The sequence below is a fragment of the Amblyomma maculatum genome, chromosome 8 (genome assembly GCF_055883805.1).
Source record: "Amblyomma maculatum isolate TAMU_Amacu chromosome 8, ASM5588380v1, whole genome shotgun sequence".
NCBI lineage: Eukaryota > Metazoa > Arthropoda > Arachnida > Ixodida > Ixodidae > Amblyomma > Amblyomma maculatum.
The window spans coordinates 92740242-92759771 of record NC_139351.1 but is presented as its reverse complement, the minus strand read 5'-3'; the positions used below and the strand labels follow the sequence as shown (position 1 = coordinate 92759771).

Below are 19530 nucleotides of genomic sequence, written 5' to 3'. Positions count from 1 at the left end.
CAAGCAAAGTTCGAGGTCGTATACGGAGACAAGCGATCGGGTATAGCATCGAAGAAGACTATACGTCATATTGATCAGAGCTGAAATCAGGGCGAGTTGGTAAATATAGTCACTGCGCATTGTCGACAGCTTGAAGCAGCGGCGACGTGGACGGAAACGTCTAGTCTTTGCTCGCGCTGACGATGCACAAAAAACGACGTCATTAGGCGCGTGACATACTAATAACCGCGTTCGCGTATGAAACATAAGCATTCTTTTAAAGAAATGACAACATCCAGGCCAAATCAAGAAATAAAATAAAAGAGAGAATTTAAGCACAACGTCAATCGTGTGATATCGCGCTAGGAACACAATGCTACATCGTGTTGAATGGAAGAAAGAAACAGCTCAAATGGACGGAACGTGTAGCTGCTCATGAGCTGCTCATGAGACACAGCTCATGCGTCTGTCTCGCCTTTCTACACGTCCCGTCCGTTTGAGCTGTTTCTTCCTTCCATTCAACATGAACCAACCCGCCCGACAAAGCCCTCTTCTTGACTACACCGTGTCCCGATGGACAGCGTTGAAATATTTAAATTGCAAACGATATCGCAAGTATTAACATCAGTGTCCCACATTCACGAGATAATTGACAAGTAAAAGAGTACCTAAAAGCGCTCAGTGAATATAATAATTTTAAGTGCCCAGAGCAATAGTACATAAGTAGTCGCTGCATATACGCCCGAAGAAAAGTGACAAAGCTCGTAAACGTCGCGAAACGACCGCGGAATTCATAATGAGTCACTCGGCTTTACGATGTTGCAAGCCCCACACACACACACTTGTTGCCGGACTGTATAGTCGGTGCTTAAGACGCCGTGCTTGTTGCGTAAGAGAATACGAGCGGAAAAGAAATAACAGCGGAGATAGGCGCATGCAGAGATATACGCTGTGCCGGACTTGGTTCATTCTGCCCGCGGCGTTTTTTGCATAAAGACGACGGACCAACGGTGAGCTGGACGACGCAAACGACGCAAACAAGCAGAACGCTCGAAACGCTGCGGTATCCGAAGTACGCTCACATCTTCGCTGGGCGCGCAACGGAGCTTGGCTGGACGTTTTAAACGAAGTCACCAAAGGACTTCAAGCGATGCGCTGTGATTACTCATTGAAGAGAAAATTGAATTCGACCGTGGAGTAGGTATGTCCGGTACAGTTGAGAGACGTATAGCCATCGACGCGTTACGTGAGCGCCGTTAACTACCGAGTTCAATCTTCGGCCGATTGAAATTCGCATATAGCTCGACTATCCTCCTCGCTCAAATCATGGCGCTCGATACGTAATGAGTCCCACTTAATGTCTTTAGTTTAGTGTATGGGATTTAACTTCCCAAAGCGAGTCAGGCTATGAGAGACGCCGTAGTGGAGGGCTCCGGAGTAATTTCGAACACCTCGGGTTCTTTAACGTGCACTGACATCGCACAGCACACGGGAGCCTTGTTTTTCGCCTCCATCGAAAAGCGCTCACCGGGGCCCGAACAGCCTTCTTGCACAACCTAGCGAATGGTGTTATACGTCCAGAAGCGTTATGGATTATTCAGACTTGTTGACAACGTTTACGTTTCTCGAGCGACTGATCAGTCAATCATGCCGAACATTATTACTACTACACCAATGTGTCCGAATTGGGATCCAATTAAGGGGCCCCAGATTCCATTCCAATCTCACCCTCCCATGCCGTAATAACACGAGCTGGCTGCAACTCCGAACATGCCACGTGGTGGTCCTGTGACGTCACACAAGGAGCCGACCAATCAGTGCCAACCCATGTCACCTGTCAGAGGCATGCTCGTCCAAGGTCAAGGACCGGAATGACAACGGCGAAATCGGAGAGGGGGAAAAAGCCAGCTTTTAAGGCGAAAGCCTTTAATGGCTCATGCTGTCGTGGACAAAATGTGTCCCGCTTTTGCAGCGGCTCTGATTGGCCAAAGCGGGATGACGTCATAGAGGTCTCAACCAATCACAGACCACCACCACAGTATACGCGAATGCGTGCCTTATATGGCCATATGCCATTGATCAACCACTAATTAAATGATTCATTGATCACTAATTAATGACTAATTAAGTTATTCATCAATTAAGTAATTACTACCTAATAAATTAAGCAATTAATCTGTTTCCTATTTAATGACTAATCAATAAATGAATAATTGATTAATTAATAAATTACTAATAGTGCCAGTTGCGTAGCAGAATGCGGCACTCAGGCTGTCGCCTTTCACTACTTTAGTCACTAAAGTCCCTCGTAATTTTTTTTACGAGTGGTCCTTGTGTTCCAGTGAGCGAAGAAAATTGACAGGCAAAGCAATATAACCGCAGGTGACACATAAGGAAGGGGGAAAAATGCCCGCGAAACGTGGCCTCGCGATAGCACCCATATACATCCGCCTCTTATCAGCGCGTGCATGGGCGCCCCAGCTTTTATGGACATCGCAAGGTTGCAGTGTGTATGCATTCTTTCCGCTTATCTATGAGCTGTAATGACGGAACGACCCGAGAGGCTAGCTCAGCGAAGATTAAAAAGGTCACAGCTCCATTGTGTTGGTCAGAGAAAGCGCGACCACACACATTATCTATCCTGTCAGCAGCTCCAGCGAAGCCGTAGCGGTAAACCAATACAAACGCTGCCAGATTAAGAGGAGACACGAACGCTATAGGGAGAATTAGAAATATATAAGAAAATTGTAGAGAAATTAGAATTAGAGAGATTTAGAAATAATTATAACCGACTCCTGACAGGAGTCCTGCTAAACGTAACCACTGCACCCGGTGGTGTCAGAGTAAACGAAGCAACCCTCGATGTCTCCGTATGCGATTTTTGTTGCACAAAGAAAGGGGTGAAATAATGAATTTTGTAAGGTTATTTCCAAAAATAAACAGCGCTTTGTCAAGACCGACAACTGACGAACAGTACGTTTCGACCAATGCGAAACGAATTACGTGACGCAAGCCGCATACAGATGTGCTTTTGCGTCGTTCTGTTTTGCGCCAGTAGTCAATATAGTTACAGGAAATCATATCCCGCAAATCAACAAGACCAATAACGCTAGTTACGAACAATGATATTTTTTTTTATCAATAAAGGTATTAATAAGCTCATGAACAATCCCGGAATAGCGCCTTCAAAATTGCATTAACTCTGAAAACTGCGGTCATCCTTTGAGCTACACTGAAACCAGCACAGACCGTTTTCCTTCTGCTCTTTTCTTTCGGTAAGAAAATGCACAGAAACCTCGCACCATAAAAGCATCAACCGTGACTAAGCTCCACATGAGAGCAACAGTCCAGCCAGCAATAAGGCGGTAGCGATCATAGGGAAGCTATACGGGTCTGCTCACGCCGAACGCGTGCATGAACGCTTCGTCGACTCGACCCGACGACAAGGCGCGAAACCCGACCGGAAGGGGAGAGACACTCACGCAAGCAGCCCTTGAGGAGACGCAGCCAGGCGCGACACACAATCCGGATCAGGAAATACGGCCACAGTAAACCGAAGACCAGCAAGCTCCAGAGACGACTTCCGACCCAGCGCAGGCAGCGTCTGGGAACCGATAGCACCCACCAAGAGGCACCTCGCTTGTCATCCAGCGCGAAACCGGAACAAACTTCCTCTTCTCCCCGACACTCCTGGTCGACGGAAGGCCGGATCATCCTGAGCACCACCGACACGGCGGCGACTCCGCGAAGTTCTTCGCAGACTCGCAAGGGCTAGCACGACTTGAATACCCGTCCGACAGTCTTGCCAGCTGAGGCAGCAACGGGGAATGTGAGCGGCAGCAACAATGGCGACTGACAGGAACCTTGCTATCGCGAAGACACGATCACCACGCGCAAGTAAAAACGCACACACACATCTGCACACACGTATCCGGCAGCAGTTCTTCCTCGTGATGGTCGCACTTCTCTTATCGTGATAGCCCTCGATGCAGCGAGAGGCGCGTGCAATCTCTCTCTCGCGCACGCTCGCACGCAAAAGGTGTGCGGGCTGTCGACAAGGTGATGTTTCCGCAGTGTACAGGTGAGGATGGGAATTGACCGCAGCGAGGTGATAAAACGCGACCTTGGCGTCTCTTTACCACGGACGCGTCGCCGATTAGTACGCTCCGGGCTCTGCGGTCGCACTTGAAATAGTTTCGAAGGGTGCAACGGCCGAACTCATTTTTGAAACTTAATCCGAGCTCTGCCCCACGCATTCAACGGCGCCTTGAAGCCTTCCATCCAAATGCGTTTTTTTTTGTATTTTGTTTTCTTTTCATCGGTGCGCAGCAGTGTCATCTCTTATCCAAAGGCACGCCGTTGCGGTTTGCACAATAACGCCGTCCCCCGCCTATCCTTTCGAAAGCGCGAATGTCAGACGCCCGCAAGGTCGTTTTCTTCGACGGCACGTTTCTAAAGCGGAAGTCGTCCACATCGAGGCACGAAGGAAGGCCTAGGACAATAAAAATTTGAAACGCGTGGCAGCCCAAGAGAAGCCGCAGGAGTCCGCACTCAGTGAGTCAAACATTCGCCCCCTCTCAAATGGACAGAACACCTCGCACTTGCGCATTTTATTCAGCTAATAGCCACTTGGCTCTCCCACTAAAACTCAGTAACACTACTCCCGACAATAAAGTTTTCTCTCTCTCTCTCTCCAGCAGGAATCAGCCGTTTAGTCTTGCATCGCAGCGTCACTTTGCTATGTATTACGCTGCTTAATACCCATACCCCGATTGTTAGTTAAGCAATCCGACAACTATAGTTCAGGCCAAAACTTCGATGGAAATCATATGGACTCATCTTCGATGATATGGGCCTAATTCCTCAACTATCCTACTAACAACCATCCGTGTCAATGTGGAGGTATTCGAGTGCGACTAGACAGCGACGCGGAATATACGAAGCCCCCCCCCCCACCCCCGCTCTTTTTTCCCCCCATCATTCCTAACTGTATTCCCTCTACACCATGACACCAAGCGCGATATAGCCACGCATTGAAAAATAGCTTTTCCCGCAATCCATATGAACCTCTGAATGGTGTGCTGGTGTGCAGTTGACCCATCTGCTCAAATATGTAGGGGCCAATGCCTAGACCACGAAATCTATACTGCGGAAAGTTTCGCTGACTTTATCAGAACTAGGTTGGGCTAGTAGGTTGGCAATTCCTTATAAAGTCTGTTCCCAATCAGTGCTTGCACATCAGAGGTGTCCCTTCGGAGTCTCGCACTCTGCGCTTTTTCCTAGAATTTCGACATGCAACATTCACTGGAACGTAATAGAGAGTTTTAGTTTACCGTGATCCTTGATCCGCTACCGTGATCCACCACCGCGCATTCCACTGCGCATGCCAAGATCCCCATTGACGCCGATAGATGGCGCCACATACATGGATGTCGGCAAATTGCCCCTCAGATTTGCCGCGTCGGGACCAATCAGCTCGTGTGCCCCACTCACGCGCAGTAGAGGGTCAGGGTGGCAGATCGCGGTTCATGGTAAACTAAATCGATCTAATAGAGAAATTTAGCACACCGTGATCCGCCACCGCGCGTTCCATTGCGCATGCCCAGATAACTTTGATGCCGATAGATGGCGCCACATACTTGATGTCGGCACATTGACCTGCCGCATCGGAACCAATCAGCTTGGGCGCCCCGCCCACGAGCGGTAGAGGGTCACGGTGGCGGATCGCGGATCACGGCATGCTAAATCTCTCTAATTACTCCTTGTCCTTGGCGCCGCTAGCGCTGTCCCCGCCAACATCTGCGATGCTCGAAGATCCTTTTTCACTTTCGCCAGGGTGGAAACGAACATCCATCCATTCGTCGTCAGCTGTCTGCAGCTGCCCCCCCCCCCCCCCCGACAGCCGTCCTCGAGCACTCATTGTACAGCTATTGTTCCCGTGCCGGCTGCCCACAAATCATTCCTTGCTGCGTCCAAGGTACAGGACAGCTGCTGCTCCCGTCGGTCTACAGAAATGGCTCGTTTTCGACATACACTGGTCAGCGTGTAGTCGCCATTGTCATACAAATCGACGGTCACACGAGGTACCTATATGACACTGCAATCAGGGCAGACGCCAAAGCTTTCGCGTGCATGCTGCTCGAAGAGAACCTCACCTTTCCAAACGAACCAATAGAATCTCCTTCCGGCCACTTCACAATATATGATGTGGCTTAGCTGAAGCAATCCGGGACAGTCTTTATGTTTTAACTAAGCAGTGGCTTTTTTTTAGTCAGTATTTTGTTTCCTCTTTTTTACCTCCCCTGTTCTTCGATAGCATCTCTTCCCTCTTTGCTTTTCTGTCTACTTTGCTATCTTTTGGCTTGCTTTGTCTTGGCTTTATCTGTTTGGATCGGTGCCAAAAGCTACAATGAGTTCACCCAATAACTGATCTTGCCTTAAAGACCTGCATTCAGGCCCGCGGTAACGCCGGGCTAGACCAGTGCCGAAACGCATCTCACTCTCTGAAGCAGGTAGTCTTTGTCAAAAGTTTAGAGCCCATGCAGGGGATCTGCTTCTCACCATCACCGCCTGGAACGTACCGAATCCTCGGTGTTCCAAATCTACAGTAGGTAAGACCATCCCCTTGAGATAGATATAAGGACTTGCACGTACCAGACTTCTACGACTGCTCTAAGCCCCACTAGAAATCTTAGAAACAAACTGTCTGCGCTCTAGACTTGACAATGACTGTAATCTGAAAATCTCTCCCTTATTTCGAGATATCCATTCGATCGAGGCTAACATCTTCGTCTAGCATTTCTACCAAACGCCCCGCCGAGGTGGCGCAGTGGTTAAGGCGCTCGACTACTGCGCCCAAGGAGGCGGGATCGAATCTCGGCCTCGGCGGCCGCTTTTCGATGGAGGCGAAAAGCTAGGCACCCGTGTGCTGTGCGATGTCAGTGCGCGTTAAAGAAGTCCAGGTGGTCGCAATTTCCGGAGCGTCTTTACGGCGTCTATCATTGTCGCTTTGGAACGTTAAACCTCACAAAGCAAACCATTTCTACCAAACAATATATAACTGATAACCCAAGCTGGATAGCCAGTGACCATGCGTGACTTTTATACACACTGGAGCACTTCACTGCCCGAGTGAGAATTCTATTGTTGCTTCTACGGGGCAACTTTGTTCTCGTGTAGCTGAGATGACACATCTAACGGCGAGACGAAAACAGCTGCGCTTTATAAAACACACCCGAGATCTCGGCAAAAATGACTGCATAGCTGTGTAGCGACTACACAGAATAAGACTGCCCATAGAAGGCAACACGATTCTTTTGGGAACTTCTACAGCACGCGTTAAAGCCGCATGTCAAAGTATACAGTGACAGCGCACATGGATTGGATGAGCTATAAGAGAAGAGGAACGGTGGCACTGCCCACCATGCTCGGCTTTCTTTCTTTTCCTTATATCTTGAACGTTGCTATAAATATGTCAACTAGTTCTTTATTTCAGTTACTAAATTTTTAGTTCTACTCTTCTTATCCGGAACAGGAAGTATACTGCAATTACGACAGGTAGTTAGTAAAGCGGACACATGCATCGTATACCAGCATGTATAACTTGTTAAAGGTCGTTGCGACGAACGGAATCAGTTTTCGACTTGTACATTAATTGAGTAGAGCTAGAGTTAGGTAAAACAAAGGGCCTACAGAAACAGATCTAGACGATTCAGAATCGGTATCTCAGCCGACAACGCTGACACTTTTCGCGTAATGACCTAGCTGCGTTCATCCTCACGATAAGAAGTGGGTCAAATGGCCAGGGGTGGCAAAGAAGGCGGCCGAATGGGTTATGAATGGAGAGATGTGCTCAGTAAGAAAGTTAGTAAGGACAAACGTGGCTGCGGCGCTGCCTTAAAAGCGGGGATATTTGGAGGTCGCTGGGAAATGTTTTCGCTCCCTTGAGAACTTGCCATAGTTGATGATGATGAATACGACAGTGATCACCATCATGTTCTAGGGGTTCTGCAAGCACATAGAACTAAAACTACGGCGTACAGAGAAAGCGAAAAGGAAACAGCAAGAGCGGAAGTGTGAGGCCTCTCCGCCAGCACGCTCGCCGGATAACAGCTGTTCGGGGCACGCCCGACGTACACGCATCGCCTGAGCTCCAGGGAGAAGGCGAGCGCGTGTCGCGTCGTAGAGCAAACAGCAATTTCGCCGGAACGCTCTTGTCTCACGACGCCTCGAAGAGCACCGCGAGGGCTATTGTTGCCTGCTGCCAAAAGTGCCTCATAAAGGGCCGCTCTCAGCAACAGCTGTTCCAGGAGCTGCAGGAGGAGTCGGAAATAACTATGTCGGAGCTCCGTTCAGCCGACGATGAGTGAAGTTCTTAAACAGATAAATAAAAACGCGTTATCTGCGGTGGCATCAGTAGTGAAAGCAACAGGAGGGATCGAAGCAGCTAGACGACCAATAACCTGGCATGGCCGGTCTGGCTGCGGAACCCTGCCCCACCTACTACCTTGCGCTGCCGCCACATCCAGTCCGACCAGAGTGGCAGCACAGGGATCGTACTATGGCAATTCGCTGCGCATTCTTTGTCCGCAATTAGCGCCGATAAAGTTCGCCAGGCGTGTTAAACTTTTATTTTCCTTCTTCCTACAGCCACAACAATCATCTTGTGCTCCGCCGTTCGTTGGTGCCAGTCCGTCAGAGTGCGGTTCTGTCACGAACAGCATGACATCATCCCCAGCGCTCCACGTCACCGATAGCAGCGACCAATGGCGAAGGACGAAACGAAACGTATAAAACGAGACCATGAAGGGATTTTGTCCTATGAAAGGTTAAAACATCCAGCCTTTCCTCTCCCTCCTCTCTGCTAAAAACGTATCATATGGAAAGCAAAGTTCTGTCTGTCTCACCATACCCCGCCAGCGCATGCACATGCAGCTCCCCCCCCCCCCGACAACACACACACACACACACACACACACACACACACACACACACACACACACACACACACACACACACACACACACACACACACACACACACACACACACACACACACACACACACACACACACACACACACACACACACACACACACACACACACACACACTTTTACAAAACACAACTGCTACAGGCGTGCGCTGCGTAGCAAATAAAGGTCGGAACGCCGGGGCAAGGGAGACCGGAGAAAGCGGTCGTCAGGCATGGGATATCTATCGATGACAGTAACCGGAGCATATCACACGTTTTCACAGTAGCGCAGATACGCGCTTTATCGAGTCTATCACTGTACCCCGACGTTGTATCTACCGCAAAAGGGTTCGAAAGGTGCGCACATGACAGGGGCCTGCTGACTGTCACTGTTACTGCCCCCCCCTCTCCTCCTCCTCCTCCCTCTCCCCCTCAACCATTTATTTTACGGAGGAGGGTCGAAGAATTGAAGCGCGTGAGATTGATCATACTGAATGCATATCAAGTGAAAATATGAATAAAAGTTGTGGGGGCGCTTTTTTAAGGCGAACGCCTTTCTAGGCTCGTGGAACGAAATCCCTAAGAGATATGTTGTGCGCGAGATCTGTCATATTCCACAAGATTATTATTATAGTTTTTCTCTAGCGTTCCTGCCATCTGCCATGCCACGCTTGAACGCGCGCCAAGGAACGCCACGCGACATGGAGGTGGTGAAGGGAGGCTGTTCCTGGCCCCACGGGGCTGGGACTGGCAGGTCAACGCCGTTTGGGCAGTGCGGGAGGTGGTGAATGGTGGCTGTTCCTGACCCTACGGGGCTGGGACGGGAGTCAACGCCGCTTGCGGCGGGGGCTAGCCAGCCACCGAATTTTTATCTGTTGTAGGCCGTCATTCCACCCGCCACCGCTTAGGTTGTGGACGACGGCTGTTGCGGCGCGCGTCTTTCTCTCCCTCTTCTTTTTCTTCTCTGCTTTCTCTCTTCTGTCCGCACGAGGCAGCGGAGGTGGCTCAGCTACAGAGCCAGTAGCAGGCTCGTGCATTTTCTTTTCCTTCTTCCCACAGTCACAACAACAACGCCGCTTGCAGCGGGGGCTAGCCTGTCACCTAATTTTTATCTGTTGTAGGCTGTCAGTGTACCCGCCACTGCTTAGTTGGTGGACGACAGCTGTTGAGGCGCGCGTCTTTCTCTCCCTCTTCTTTTTCTTTCTTCTCTACATTCTCTTTCTATCCGCAGACGACAGAATGTAGAGAAGAAAGAAAAAGAAGTAAATTAGAAGAGTGTCACCTTCGAAGGTTACACACTATGTCATTTAATAATCCAGCAACACTTCACGCCATTGAGCCCGAGGAGGTGGTGAAGGGTGGCTGTTCCTAGCCCTGATGGGGCTGGGACAGGTAGGTCACCGCCGCTTGCGGTGGGGGCTAGCCTGCCACCATTTTTTATCTGCAGTAGGTCGTCATTCCACCCGCCACCGCTTCGGTGGTGGACGACGGCTGTTGCGGCGCACGTATTTCTCTCCCTCTTATTTTTCCTTTCTTCTCTATTTTGTCTTCTGTCCGCACGAGGAAGCGAAGGTGGGTCAGGTACAGAGCCAGTAGCAGGCCCGTGCATTTTCTTTTCCTTCTTCCTACAGCCACAACAACAACAACAGGCCCGAGGCCTTTCGGCGCAGTGCAAATTTTGTGGCTAGAAGGCAAACTTATACCATATGGTATGGGCTTGTCAACAAAATACCAGTATTGACATAATAAATCAGCAAACGTGGGATGGCTGTGAGGCGACCCTGTCCAGCTCGGATCTCAAGGAACAACGAGCCCTCGTCGAAAGAGCGCGGGAAGCGGCTTTTACCAACGGTGTCCCGGACTAGGGACCCGATCAGCCTTCCCTTAATCTAAGCCAATGTGGCTTTCAAAAACCGTTTTCATCATCATTATCTTCTGTCCGCACGAGGCAGCGGAGGTACCGCAGGGGTGAAGGGTGGTTGTTCCTGGCCCTACGGGTCTGGGTAGGTCAACGCCACTTGCGGCGTGGGCTAGCCTACCAGCGAATTTTTAAGGCGATAGCCTTTAATGGCTCATACTGTCGAGGACAAAGTGTGTCCCGCTTTTGTGGCGGCTGTCGTGTGGCGTTCCTTGGCACACGTTCAAGTGTGGGATTGCAGATGGCAGAAACGCTAGACAAGATGAGACATCTCAGGCTTTCGCTTTTCACTACTTTATCCGCTAAAGTCCCTCGTAAGTTTTTATCTGTTGTAGGCCGTCATTGCACCCGCCACCGCTTAGGTGGTGGACGACGGCTGTTGTTGCGGCGCACGTCTTTCTCTCTCTCTTCTTTTTATTACTTCTCTACTTTCTCTCTTCTGTCCCCCTTCTTCTTTATTCTCTACTTCCTCTCTTCTGTCCGCACGAGGCAGCGGAGGTGGCTCAGCTGCAGAGCCAGTAGCAGGCCCGTGCACTTTCTTTTCCTTCTTCCTACAGCCACAACGAGGCAGCGGAGGTGGCTCAGCTACAGAGACAGCAGCAGGCCCGTGCATTTTCTTTTCCTTCTTCCTACAGGCACAACTACCCTCCAAACGCACACTTGCCGGAGAAAGTGCGACTTCCTTTCTTAAACCAATTATATATGTATCCAATAAGAGGCAAATGATGAGAGGCGAATGATAGGAGAGGAAAGGTAGGCTTTCGCCATTCTCCTCTTAAGATATATCTAAGAGACCCTCAAATTTTTCTATCTTGTTTCAAAATGCTGCAAGACATTTCTTGGTCCAAGCAGGAGTGAAAAAAAAAAAAAAACACATTGTCTGCATACAACATGAGAATAAAAACACATATTTGGCAGCATATAAAAGTACAAATTAAATTTGTAAAGACGCGTTCCAGCTCGCTAATGACGTCTTCGCTTTTAAACGCAGATTTTGGCATTGGAGTCCCAGTTGTCAAAACCGTTTAGGAAAGAAGCTATTTAAATGCATTCGTTCTAGCGGAGATTGGTGGAAGTGAGTGCTCGTGAATGTTACGAGTACTTCTTGCTAATGGAGATTTGATGCATTGTGAAAGCTTGTTTTTACCTGTCAAAGCAGAATGTCAAACGATTTATAATCCTAGGTGTTTCCATTGTTTTAATATTATTTATAGGCATCAATTGTGACAGAGAAACATCCTTTCAAATTTTGCAAATATGAATCTTAAAGCTTTCCTGTTTTATGCTCTTTCAATGTACGAGACGTCTTTGTTTGTTAAGGTATCCCACACTGGTGAAGCATGTTCGAGTGATGGCCGTACACAAGTCTAATAAGCCGATTTATTCCCGTGCACAAGAGCACATTTTAGTTTTCTTCGTAAAACCCATAACTTTCGCGACTCTCCCACACAAATATTAGTTAATATGTGTTGCCCCGTTTAACTTTTTATTCCCTGTGATACCTAAAATCTATAATATTCAATTTCAGAGATAACCTTGTCGTGAACAAAATAAGGAAGCATTCTCTTCGTGGTTTCTCACATACTCTGCCCTGTATTTTTTTCTTTGCTCAGTAAAGCTTAATTGAAAAATGCAGCCTAGTAGTCCCAAGTATATTCAGAACCAGCTAGGCCACCACTAAGTAAGCAAGACAGGTCACTAACGGTTCTTTGCTCAACTTCGTTACGCAAGCTGTTGAGCGACTTTGTTGTGTTCTTCGCTGGGTCATATTCAGGCAACGTCAGTCATTATGCTTCATTGAGGGGGGGAGGGGGGGGGGGGTGGCGCTTTCTGTGGCAGCCATTTTCAGACTTTGCCAACTGCATGTCATCCGTGGCAAGTGGTGTCGACATACGGCGATGCCGATGGGGATTATAATGCTAACGAACTCCAATACGGCCCGAACATGGCAAAGCTGCATGCGTGGCGGGTGCCGCGAACTTTGACTCCGCCCTGCTGCAGAGGTTGATGTTCGCCACTTGCTGTGGATTTGCCCAGAAACAGGGGCGTCAAGGACACGGATAGTACAGGAAGTGAGGCTATCGGCCTCAACGGAGAAGGACTCCTCCAAGTGGCTGGCTGACAGACAACAATAAGAGCACGAGCCTTCTCCACTTACCGCACGAAAAATAGCTTACACGACTTCCGATTAGTGTACAACGAACCCAAAGTATGCATTATGACGAGTGTGCGAAATGATTGCGATCCGCAAAACTTTCCGCGCCCATTCGTGATCGTGGGCGCAAACGTGGAGTGTCCAGCATTATACACCTCCGATTTGAAGTGATCCCTCTCAACTGTCGACGTGTGGTAAAAGTGCGGCAAATAAAAAAGGAACACACAACTTCGTCCACAATCTGTTCAGCAAGGGCAGGGAATTAGCCTTACAGAAGAGAGACAAGCGATAAAACACGATCATATTCCATAGGTTATATGACCATTCGAAAGGCTAGCCGAAAAGAAGAAAACGACCTCTCAGTCCTTTGATAAATATAAGATCGCTATTACACAGCTCGATTATCGACTCTGACTTTCTGACTTGGCGTTACCCCCACTCGTTTAATATGATTTCTTATCCTTCGCAAGCCTGCGGTGGGAAGAAATGCTCGGTCCACTGAAGGTTCCACCACTACTGTGACCGCCTAAGTTGACTGGCTTCGAAAATGCCTATTTTTCTGTGGGACAAAAAGGGAATATCAAAACATATGGACATCGCCATCGTCCGGTTCTGTGTTGCTGAAAAATAAAGCATATTTAAGATTCGTCCCCCCCCCCCCACACACACACACATATACATCACAGTGTTATAGCAGTTTTCAGTACGTCTATGCAGAACGCTGCATTTAGTTCTTAATTCCAGATGACATTTAAGGTAATCTCTCACAAGCAGCCAGCGGTGTGTTCATAGATTGGTCCGATTTCCCTCGACAAGGCAGGTTTTACACTGTCTTCACCGGAAACACGTACGCATACACTTCTCCCAGCGGACACACCGAACGGGGTAAGCCCAGATTTCTTTTTCTTTCGCCTTGTGTTTCTTTCTTTCCTTTTTTTTTTTTAATTTTAAATAGAGTTTTCTGTTAGCAACTTGAAGCGCCCCAGTGTGCGCCGCCCGCAAAACGGGACAGTTAAAGGCGAGGAGAAGTTTAAACGGTGGCTACGAATAATAACTCACGCCGGCTGCATATAGTATTCACATACAGACGAAAGCCAAAATCGGTGCGACATTGAAAACACAACACTACAACCTAAATGCGCTTTCCGCGCGGTTGCTAAACTTTTTGTAAGCCTACAAAAGAGGGCAAGCAAGCCCCATATGTGAGTACCAGAATAAGAAGAAACTGTGATGTATGCTTTCCTCTTGAGCGATACCGGTAAGCTGAACAAGTACACTGGGTAAAACCAAAGAACGTGCACAGGTAACACATCTAAGCCCTCTCTCATTCCTTGAAGTAAAAAAACGTTACATACGGTAAGTGCGATTCATGCGGCAATCTATATGCCTTAGCATGACACTATATGCTTGCCGTTTGCGTTTCCTGTACATTTGCGTCTCCGAGTTTGCTTTTACCATCATCATCAGCAGAAGCCTGAGTACACACTATGCAGGGCTGAAGCCTACAGGCCTTTGCCGTTCTATGAAGACAGTGATGAGTAAATGAATTGTGATGACCACAGACACAGCCACTAATAAAATTACGGGGGACACTTACGATGATTAATAATGTTTACTGGCGAAAGAGCATCTGAGGCCAAAGAGTGCGACGGACTAACATTTGATGGTTAATATGTGAAATGGTGAAGTCATGAAATGTTGTGAATGTAAAAAAGGAAAAATGCCAGTATAAAATGGCTGGAAGTATAATCGAAAATGGCGGACACTTAAACTCCACCGTAGGCTACTAGCCCTCGTATAAAGCCCCGCTTTAACCAATCCGTATGAACGTGCCTGCGTTTCCTAGGGGTCACGTGAATTCTCCTACATGAAACGAGAGACCCGAGTTGGCAGCTCCTGCCAAACCACCTGTCAATGCCATGCTCGTGGTTCTTCGCTCACAACGCCAATGCCGAATTTTCGGTGAACGGGAGCAGTAAATTGCGCTTTGTGGAATTTAGCGTCACAAAAGCCGGTATGTCAAGGTATGTTCAAAGATGACTCACGCGTCTCTGCACAGGCTAGTCGAGACCAGCCCTGCACTCAACTACCGTTTGGAAAATAAATCCACCCCGCTACTATAGGAACGAATTTCTGCATAAATTCTCGTTAATCCATTCCGTCAATCGTACTTTGCCTGGCGGCCGCAAGAGGTGTACGCTACTGTAAAAAGGTCTATTTAGGCCACCAGGAGTCCTTCAACGTCTTTTAACATTTCATATAGTATATGGCACGAGCGTTTAATAGGCACGTCACCTCGATCGAAATACAGCAGCCGCGGGATACGAGCACGCGACCTTGGGCTCAACATAGTCAATAAGCCACCCTGGCGCGTTATCAGTATACTGCACACATTGAACCGGTAGTACTCCACATGAAAAGGACGCGCGTCTTTTTAAGCCTTCAATGTAGTACGCGTATCGTCACAATTACGTAAACTGAAGCTTTCAGCTGCTGTACCATAGACCGCACCTCCTACTTTCCCCTCGATTTTCTGAGCATCCTCGAGAGAACTGCTTATCGGCCTAATTAGAGATTTTTGCGTAACCCCTTTTTCCGGTATTCCGCTGCTGGGCGCACTGCGATGCACGGACAAACATTTCACCCATTGTCTTCGGGTGGCGCCGTCTGCGGAGACACGTGGATTGGCAAACAAAAACCACAAGCGACGCCGCGCGCCACAGGACGCGTACGGGACCTATACTGTTATGTGTGTACATAAGACACGGCAACAGCCCAGCCGTTGCACAGACAGCGCTTGGCAGTCACCGGGGGCTTTCCGCCTCTCAGCAGTTGACGGAGAGAGCGACGGAGTGAGAGAATGATTGGAAGAGCACATCGTTTACAGAGGATGATAATGATACCGTGAAAGAAAAAGTAAGTTGCGAAAGGGTGAGATGATGTGAAAGCTGACCGCGGATCATGTGGGCAATGCCAATGGAATAATGAGACATATATGGCCCAGAAATGCGGTCAGTTGATTTCATGGGTGATGGCAGGTTATGACAGGTCTAATGGTAGTGTGATGAATAAACAGCGCTAAAGACTAGGACGGAGGTCAAGAATAAACAGTCCTAGTCTGTAGCGCTGTTTATTCATCATGTCACCGTACTAACTCGCCCAGATGTCTCTTCTAATGGTAGTCACGTGATGACGACGTCATTCCTACCAACGACGCGCTTCCGCGCAAGTGGTTATAACAAACGATGGCAGCTAACGCCATCGCAAGAAGCGAAAACCCGACGAACTAAGCTAAAGAAAAGAGATGTACAGAGACAGGTGGGGCGTCGTGCAGGCGCGTTACGACAACGGGAGCCAAGTGAGCGGTCACGCTAGCCACCCACGTTCGACGAGAGAAAAAAAATAAAATAAAATAAAAATAAAACACAATCCAAAGCGGTTCCAGAATGGGCGTTTCCGGCGCACGCGTCGGTCTCCGCAGAGTACAGCCCGTGGAGGCGATTCCGAGAATAGCAGCTAGCCGGAGCAGGAGCAGAAACAAGGTCCTCCAACACCCCCTTCGCCTCAACCGCGCTGATTGCCGATTAAGAGGGCAATCAAACACGGTGCGCGCGCTGTATCTGCAGCCATACTGGAGAGTCGAACACAGTTTCAGATTGCTCGTTTGGGAAAAAGTTACACACAGTAGCGACTATACAGATACGGCAGCAATGGTGGCCATACGTGTTTTCTCAGAAGTACGAAGGAACAGAAAATAGCGGATAATTTCTCGAGTGCAAATGGTTCAGCAGACCGAGCAAAATGAAGAGAAAGATAAAAAAAAACGCATTCATAATGTGTACATTATCGTGGCTGCTTGTGCTCCCAAACCACGCAATTGACAACAGTCGTCACAAGCAACTAACAACACGCTTGTAGGAACAAGGGAATAAATATTAATGTCTCGCTACAGCGCAAATACATGCAACAACGAAGTAACGGGTGCAAGATGGCGAACGTAGTTCTCTGAAACGCCACAGTAACACGACTTCCTATTGATATACTCACACAGACGTTTATAAACACAAACTAAAATGTTCACGACCCGGAGTTTCATTATGCTCGCTTCACGCCTCGCAAGAGTTGCCTGAGAGGCAGTTAAGGCCGAGGGTTAATTTTGACAGCTGGCCTTAGCTTGGCCAGGCGTTTCGCGTGCTTTGTCTACCCTTGTTTTCTTTAGGAGTTGGAGAAGGCAGGGGAGCATAAAGCGAATAACTGCTCACCTTACAAAGAACGGCGGCATAGATTGTACGGATAGTAAAGAGAAGGCTTTATACGCATGGAAAGAGAAACTCAGTTAACGGCAAATAAAGTGCGGCGCTCCGCCGTAAAAGAAAAATGACACGTTCGACCTCTCTTTAGTCGCGTAATCCAACCGTCAAGGACTGTGGGCAGACTCCCGGTTAATAAGCAGAAATTAAAACGAAAAATCGATATCCCATTCCAGCAAGCGGACAGAAAGTTGAGTGTGATCACGTCACCTCGCCGTCAGCGAGCTGACGTTATCTTGCCCGCCCCAAACGACGATATACGGGGGGAAAGAGCGGCGGCGAACTCGTTAAAGCGAACTTCTCGCTATATCGAAAAGCCTGTTATTCGGAGCGATGCCTTTTTTTTTTTTTGTTGCTGCTGTTTTTCATTGTTGCTAAACCTAATGTAAACTGAAAACAGGCGAATGATATATTTGACGTCAACACCAGGCCCAGGTAACAAACACATGATTAAACACTAATAACATAAGCTTCTTAGTGAAGTCACGAAACAAACTTGAGCAGACAACCGACTTCAACAAGACTCAGAACACAACACTTCAAAGCTGATGAAAACTCAAGCCGTCTATAAAGCTCAGTTTCGATTCCGCGATTCGATTTCCGGTAAAAGGAGGAAGCACTGAAAGCAAGTGATTCCCACCAACAACCCCAATTTCCGTTTTATTTTTATAACGACAAATGCCCTGAAACGCGCGCTGTGTGATTGTGCGTATTTGGAGATTTGTATCTCCTCTGTTCCGAAATTGAAAGCAAAAGGAAGCTCATTAGATAATGACCTTTTATCGCGCATATGTGTTCCGCAACCTTTGAAAACAACAGGACAATATATGCTTCACATATATGCATGCATACACACCAATTACGATGTCTGCTCTGGACCCCAGCATTCCGAAGTGCTGTGCTTCTCTCCCATATACAGGTTCCTCACGACAGGGCGGCGGTGAATCTAGGACTCGACCGGTGACTGACAGGTCCGCATGTCGACGCTTTCAGGGACGCGTTTCACCCTTCAGTGCACCCCAGAACAATCGCGCGGCAGCCGTACCTTCCCACCCAACTACGTGACGACGACGGGCGAAAATGCTACTTGTTCGCCTTTCTCGGCACTCTATCATACCCTCCAATTTGTGTGGTGCAGAGCACTGTCATTTTGCCGTGATTTCTTTCTTTTCATCTCGTTTTCTCGTCTTATCGCGCAACCCGCGCAATGTTGAATAAGGCGTCCTTATCGCGAAGGACTTGAGTCGAGTGGTCAAAGAAGATACACCTGTCTGTGGAAACAGACGCCTTGTCTATTTCGCAATCTACCGGGGCACGGCGATCAAACCATCCAGAAAAAATGTTATTCCTTACAACATAATTACATCTACCTCGCGGGAGAAGCAGCGTCATTTGAAAGCACAGCTGCTGTTGCAAAATATATTATGCTAGCATGGCATATGTGTCAAACGTGCGTAGCGCGCCGCATGGCAGTGCAGAGCGCGGCGAACTTTCAGCTCGCCCGGCGTTTTGTTTTTACAACCTTTCCACCTTTGCGATGCCAAATCGTAACGGAATTCACGGACGTGGAAGCCGCATGTGCGATGAGGCCTGCACACACCCTCGTGAACTGCGTTCGATCACATTGCAGCACGGTTTCGATACGATAATCGGGCAGAATATGCCACAACGTACCGAGGCGTCGGACGTTCATCGAGTGAATGGTGAAGGCGTACTCCCAAGTGTTGCCGAAACCGCTGCCGTAGAAGAGGCGCACGAGCACGACCCAGCGAAGAGCATCTTCGTCGTCGGAGCAACACATGTGAGGCCGCCGACGTTTCACAGGGCGCCGCCAGCCCAGCACACTGTTACTGCGAGTTTGCTCAGTAACGTCTTCAGCATAAAACGCGTTCGCGCGAAGTGCTCACCCGCCGCTCGGAGTCTTTTCAAACTCGCCGCAGATTCATTTGGAATTTTTGTTTGCCTAGCGCTCACAAAGCGAGAAAGGCTAAAGGAGGAGGAGGATGTCCTGAGAAAGAGTGGTGAGCAAGCCTTCAGATGGCAGCACCGGCTGCTTTGCATCGTGTAGTAGAGAGATAACATACGTTATTTTCTTTGACGTAAAGCCGTAAAGCACCACGATGTAAAGATGTAAAGCATAAAAAAACTTTAAACACAAATTTCGTTGAAACAAACAAATATATTTTTTTGCAGGC

At 48.5% G+C, this 19530-nt stretch overlaps 1 protein-coding gene across 3 annotated transcripts in view; it reads right to left on the bottom strand.

The window, feature by feature from the left end:
- LOC146181821 (uncharacterized) overlaps positions 1 to 19337 on the bottom strand; it is a 64606-nt gene extending 45269 nt beyond the window's left edge. For 2 of the 3 annotated variants that reach the window (XM_084576821.1, XM_084576822.1), the window contains exon 1: positions 3462 to 3756. In XM_084576821.1, coding sequence (XP_084432947.1) covers positions 3462 to 3693 — 232 coding nt within the window. In that variant the 5' untranslated portion in view covers positions 3694 to 3756. Of the gene's footprint in view, positions 1 to 3461; positions 3757 to 19009 lie in introns of those variants that run through there. The other variant, XM_084576823.1, reaches the window with a different exon arrangement.
- Positions 19338 to 19530: the final 193 nt, after the last annotated feature.